Consider the following 6,798-nt stretch of genomic DNA (forward strand, 5'->3'; position numbering starts at 1 on the left):
TTTTTACTTTATTTGTCAAAACCAAAAGTAGAATTTATAGTTGTCTATCAATTGCCATATACATGTCAGCACAATATCATACACCTTAAACTAAAATTGGCCGAACTTGTGGGTATCGGTGGGATCATCTGACAGTCTAATGTGTATGAGGGGCCTTGCCAACTCTTCCCTGATAGATGATATCAGGCAAGAGGAGAATCCAGCATGTTGGATTTCCAGTGGCTGATTCTTTCATTCTCTGGGGGGTAAACCGCCACCATGGGAGTCTGGCAGCAGCTTTCACGTACAGGAGCACTCTACCGAGCGTTCACGCATATAGGGAAGATGGCGGTCGACTGAACGATAGTGATAACCTGTATGGGGCCTTTACACTCAATTTGTAATATTCCCTTTTTCAACAAAAAAAAATGTAATAATTGTAACCTTCTTTACATTTGTCATCTATTCTTAGGAAAGGCTGAAGAATTCCCCAAAAAGACCCTGGGTCAAGATATTCCTGTTCATCTGCTTCCTGTTAAAACAACAGTAGAGTGTAATATTGTAGACAGAACGGATGATGGCAGCACATCACAAAGCTCGAAGCCTTCTGCAGATGTCAATGAGAACAACTCAAACACTGGTGATAAAATCAAGAATATGGTATCTGCTCCTCAACACAATGGTGGCTCTCGACCTGTGACTGAGGCCCCTAAACCTGTTGAGTCACAACCAGTGATAGCAGATTGCCACAAGTTGGTGGAGCAGCAAAAACTCGAGTCGGATGTAGCAGAAAACGAAAATGATGCCAAACATGAAGACAGCGAGGGTCATGAAGGTCAACCGGACTGTGTGCTTGAGAATAAGGAACCAAGTATTATAGATGACCAGGCAGTGCAAGATTCCCTGTCGTCTACTATGAAATCTGAAAGCTTTAGTGTACCGAATGCCGATTCCCACAATGTGGATTGTAATAATGATTGTAAGGAAAAGACAACAATTAGGAACGTAACAAGCGAGGGCCAATGGCAGCAACATTTGCTGAATGAAGGAAAAGGAGACGTTCCTCTGCTTTCAGATTCAGAAACAAGTCCTTTCCGACCATGTTCGGTTGAGGTAACACCGTCACCAAGTGATGACCCTCCATGTTGTAATACTTTGTCCGTCATGCAAGGAAGCGAATGTGACTTTTCTACTCCCGAAGAAGAGAGCACTGCTCCGACCGGACAACTGACCTCTCTTCTGCCGCCAGAATTGGACATTAGAAGATGTTCTTCCCAGTATGATAATATGTCAGATTTCGATCAAGAATGGCCACCATGCCCTACAGACTCATCCTTGGGTGAACTGGAAACGGACACATGGCAGTCGTCAAGCATATGTAATGCTCTTGACTTGTCGACAGAGGAGCCAGCTGATATGGCCAAGTTCTCGCAATTCTCACCTTCTATGTCTTGCCAACAAGGACCCTCGGGCAGTGTTCCTACATTACTTGCTACCCAACCTGACCAGCAAGAAAATAGGAGTTCTCTTACCAAGTCATCGCCATCATTAACTCACACCTCTAGCGCCTACCAAGTGGTTAAGACGGTTACTGCCATCCAGGTGTCCCATGCTAGTAAGCAAGGCTTCCAGGATGTGAAACGCGTAGCGCATCCCTTGTCCCATAGCCTCAAACATGCGCTTACATGTGGTATCCAGACATGGGAAGAACAAAGTTCTATACCACTAAATCAATATATAAACGGCCCTGTAAGTCCAAGCACAAATCTCCCAACTTCACTCCAAACATCTAAACTAAAGCAATCAGAGAAACCACTTATTCTTAAAACCCTTTCCGATAACAATTTCTACTCGTCCGACAAAACTGTGACGCAGATGTCCAAATCCATCACATTCTAACCGGACGAGGTGCATGCTCCCCTCCTTTGTATTTGCTTCATCGTGCTTTGCGGTGTATTAGCCATTTTTATGCAGGACATAAAAAGTAGGCACAGCCTTGAGAAGACTACGACCAGCTGCACTGGTTTCATTGGCTCAATTTTTCAACGTTTTTTTTTTATATATATATATATTATTTTTTTTTTATTATCACAAAGTGCTTATTATTCTTATTTATTATTTCATTTTTATCCTTAAAAAAAAAACAAAACAAAGGCTTGCACACAGTCATGTATTAATAATGTTGTCTGTATGACCTGTATAAAGTGGTGCCACTGAATCTGCTCCGAGATCATTCATAAATTCGTTGCGACCTGACCTGGACAAATCGGCAGAAGAAAAAATGTCAGCAGATTGTTGTTGTCCTATCGTAACCTATCCTGGTGGTTGGTATTACAGTAAAACCGTCTGCCATATTGGGGAGCATATACATTTGATTTGTTGGGTTCCATTAATTACTTTCTTGCGGGATTTTAGTATAATTTGGCACACTTATCAGTCATTTATTGCACTTTTTGACAATTTTTGCTTGGATACAAAATCTGACGATTGTGTAGACGAGCATTATTGATGTGTGTACATGTCCACCGCTCGCCATCAGAATCATTGTCTGTCGACAGCACGAGCCGCTTAAGTTAGAAGGGATTTGCAACTGGCAATAATGAAACTTTACATGAGCAAAGTATCACAATAAATAGCATTCTGTGCCAACGATTACAAGGAAATCGAGCGCTGATCAACTTGCTCTGTTGTCTTTCGAAGCTTGTTTTAAGCAAGCGGAAAAGAGTTAAAGGATTTTTTTAAAGGTTTTTTTTTTTTTTTTTTTTTAATGTAATATTGGAATAATTTTCATTTGTTTTTACATCCCATAAAAAGTCCTCCATTTGCAACATTTATTATGGCATTTCTTAGTCCAGGGTGAGTATCTTCCGCTTGTCCCAGTTTCTGTTACTGTCGACAGCACTGACGCCACATCGACAGCGCTGCGGCCAATAACTGAGCTCAGCGGCTCATCTTCTCTTTTGTCACGTCAACAGCACTGCAACCAATCGGTCAGTTCAGTGGCCCATGCTGTCTGTTGTGGCTGCAGCACTGTCAGATCAGTGAGTTTAGGTTTTCATGCTGTCTATTGTCTCCAGCCCCAAGTCACGTTGACAGCACTGCAGCCCATCAGTGAGTTCAGCCACTCTGTTTTTGGCAGTGCAGAGTTAACTTGTCAGCTGTGCAGCCAATTAGTGAGTTCTTCAGCTCTTAATGTCTGTTGTTTGCAGTGTTGAGTCTCGTCGTCAGTGCTGCAGCCAATCATTGAGTTCAGCAGATTGTGCCATCTACACAGGCTGAGCCACTGAGCTCACTGATTGGCTGCAGCGCTGTCAACAATATAGACACTAGGAGTGGTGGAGACTTAACGCAAGACTCAGGGAGAGTTAGTAAAGCAGTTTTTTTTTGTTTTTTTTTTAAACAACAAACTGTGCCTGGAACACAACTTTCCTGAAAACTGAAAACCCCTTCACTCTAAGCCAGCGGCAGGGTTGTGATTGTACTGACTACTTCTTTAAAGGGAGCATAGAATGACTTTTCAAACCAAGCACAGTTGTACCAAACATTTAAGTGCACTTGGCTGTTTTGTCTTTCTCCACCCCTCCCCTCTTCTTTTGATTGACATCTCTGGCTTTATAGAACCATAGAAGGATGGAGAAAGAGGGAAAACAAGTAGGTAGAAAGGTGCACTGAACTGTTTGGCCACACCAAGGGTGTACCGAGCGGCTGTGCTTGGTTTGGACAGTCATTCTGTGCTGACAGAGTCCCTTTAAAAACACCCTTGTGTCTCTGATTCATCACATATCTTAAAAGTATTTTTTGGACCATTGTCATTTCATGAAAAAAATTGCTCTGACCCTGATAATAGCAGTGACCTCACAAAATTGAGCAGTAACTCAATACTCGTTTTTTCTTCCACTCTTTAGTAAATCGCTCTGTGGTTTAATCCACGGGATCTAAATACATATAATGGGTGCTGGTCCCACTCTGAGAAATCCACAATCTGTTAAATGTGCCCCGTGATTGTAATGGTTTCCTTTTGGCCTCCTGGTACTTTCCCAAAGGGTTATCCCAGTTCTCTCATTTCTAAATTGGGTAGGTGAGAGGCGCTGATGACAAGTGAATTGGATTTCTTCTGGTTAAAGGAAACCTGTCAGGAACTTCTACACCTAAAACCATTTATATGTCTATGTAGCCCTTTAAAAGATAATCAAGTTGATCCCTTTACGACTCCAAAGACCTGCTCCTGCAGTGAGAAATCCCGTTTTGAAGTTCTCTATATACGGAAGTGATCTGTGTCGTGACGATGCACTTCCAGCTCCGCAGCCTCACGCTTTATTCCCTCTCCTCTGGTTGATTGACAAGTCGTTTGCTCCCATACACTGCAGGGAATACAGCGTGAGGCTGAGGAGCTAGACGTGCATCATCGCACCACAATGCTTATACAGACACACAGATACAGACATTCTGGCTTTGGGATCATAAAGGGATCAACTTGCTTATCTTTTTTAAAGGGCTACACAGTCATTTAAACAGTTTAATGGCAAAGAAGTTTGACAGGTTCCCTTTAAGTTGTTTGCTACTATGTAACAGGGTTTGTGTATTTGTTTGCGTTTCATTAGTTGAACTGTTGTATAAAAAGTTCCATCCTTCATAAACACTGGTTTCGAAGAATTGCGCGCCTTTCTTGAAAAAACACCAATTTGTTTTGTTTTGTTTTTTCTCCGGGTGACAATATTTTGATTCATGATACTTCCTCTTTAAATAAAGTTGATTTGCATTTGTTATGGGATGTAAAATCAGGAAAGGAACTTTTGCTCAACTCCCTTAATAAATCCCTTTCTGGCAAGCATGCACGGTGCAAAAGTTCTTCCGTCAATTCTACGTAGGAGATTTATTGAGACGGCTTTTCTGATAGAATGATAGAAAACTGATTTTGAGGGTCTGATTGGAGTGTGAGATGAGGAAAGCGAGAAAATAGATCATAGATGACTGCAAGGTTAAGGTCAGATTGAGGTCTTGTTTTTTTTGTTTGTTTAAGGTTAAGTGCACACTGTGCGTTTTTGATGCTTTTTCGCAGCGTTTTTTCCGCACGGAAATGCATCAAAAACGCTATGTAATCCGTCTGCTAGCCAATGCAATGACAATCCTGATGTGCTGTGCACAGGATGCGTAGTTTTCCGCTGAGGATTGTCATTGCATTTAAATACGCAGCATGTCCATTCTATGTAGCGTTTCTGCAGCGATTCCCGCCCATTGACTTTAATTGAACCGCAGTAACTCCGCAGTTAGAAATATATTTGCGGATTTGCTGCGGTTGTTTGCTGCATATTTGACGTCAATGGGTCAAATACGCTGCAAAAAACACACATAGGTTGGTGCTGGGGAAGACTACTTCTCCCATCATCCGACCGCCGCTCCGGCTAGTAACAGCGAGAGTGGCGGTGCTGAGGGGAGCAGTAGTCTCCTCAGCCGAGCCGGCGTGTGCGCGGCGAGTGTAAACAAGAAAAAAAGTAAAATAATAAAAAACACCTGTCCGGCGTCCCCTGGTGTCCTCACGATATTCCACCCCGCGTCCTGATCCCTCAGCGGCCGGCGGTACACTGGTGGGAGCGCGCTCGCTCCCGGCAGTGTACATCACTGCTGAGTTTACGTGAGGTCATCAGCTAAAGATCAGCTAATGAGCTCCGTGACCTCAGTTTACGGCACCGGAGTTGCGTGGGAACATTCCTGAGAATGTTCCCTCATATCACTGATACAGTATGAGGTCACCAGGGCTGATCAGCTGATGAACTCAGTTGAACTCACTCCTGCAGCATCAATGTACACTGACAGGAGTGATTTTGCACTCCTGTCAGTGTACATTGCTGTCTTCTACAGCAGTCCCATCAGTGATTGATGTGACTGCTGTAGAAGTGCCCCCAATCGCCGAGGGACAATCTGGATTAAGTCTTGACGGCGCACAGGTGAGAGATATGGTTGTTTCTTATTTTTTTGTTTTGTTTTTTACAGACGATCAAGGGATTTGGGGACTGGGCGTGTAATAAAATTACACACTGTTTAAATGATTTTTTTAATTTCAATAAAATACTTTCTTCTGGCCGTTTTTATTGATAACGCGTTGGAAATTTTACTACGCGGTTAGTAATGGGGGCGTCTTATAGACGCCCTGCATTACTAACCTAGGCTTCATGTCAGCCACCAATACAAGGCTGATGTGAACCCCAACCCCATTACCCCACTTGCCACCGCTACAGGGCTGTGGGAAGAGCAGAGGCTAAGCTCCAGATTTGGAGCATCTTATGGATGTCATTTCTGGGATTGCTGAAGGGTGATATTGGCTGCGGAAGGGGGTAATATCCATGGCCCCTTTCCTGGCTATCAGCCTGCAGCTGTCTGTTTAGCCTTTTCTGGTTAGATTTTATAGGAGGACCCTACGTCAATTTTTTTCTGGGGTCCCACTGTAATTTAGCCAGTAAAGGCTAAGCAAACAGTTGCGGCTGTTAATAGCCAGGGAACATTTTTGGCTGATGGCCCCTTCCCCGGCTACTAATATCAGCCCCCAGCGGTTGGCTTTCCTTCTGTTGGTTATAAAAATGACACGGGAGCCCACGTTATATATATTATATATAACAGGAGCCCACGTTTTTTATATATATATATATATATATATATATATATATATAATATAATTTTTCTCTAGGCTATGTGCCCACAATCCGGATGTAGCAGTGCTTTGAACACTGCATATTTTTGCTGCGTCCGAAACGCGTTCTATTGAATGCAGGTAAACCCACATGTGTTCACTGAACATTGCGGATTTATCGCATTCAATAATTT

General features: G+C 43.0%; 1 protein-coding gene across 2 annotated transcripts in view; it reads left to right on the forward strand.

Moving 5' to 3' along the window:
- Positions 1-4,910, forward strand: part of LOC141173869 (uncharacterized) — a 59,579-nt gene extending 54,669 nt beyond the window's left edge. For both annotated transcript variants that reach the window (XM_073658389.1, XM_073658390.1), the window contains one exon: positions 452-4,910. In XM_073658389.1, coding sequence (XP_073514490.1) covers positions 452-1,878 — 1,427 coding nt within the window. In that variant the 3' untranslated portion in view covers positions 1,879-4,910. The remainder of the gene's footprint in view (positions 1-451) is intronic.
- Positions 4,911-6,798: the final 1,888 nt, after the last annotated feature.

This window comes from Phyllobates terribilis, unplaced genomic scaffold (assembly GCF_046119375.1).
Source record: "Phyllobates terribilis strain yellow unplaced genomic scaffold, ASM4611937v1 Scaffold_13__5_contigs__length_258822181, whole genome shotgun sequence".
In the NCBI taxonomy this organism is placed as follows: domain Eukaryota; kingdom Metazoa; phylum Chordata; class Amphibia; order Anura; family Dendrobatidae; genus Phyllobates; species Phyllobates terribilis.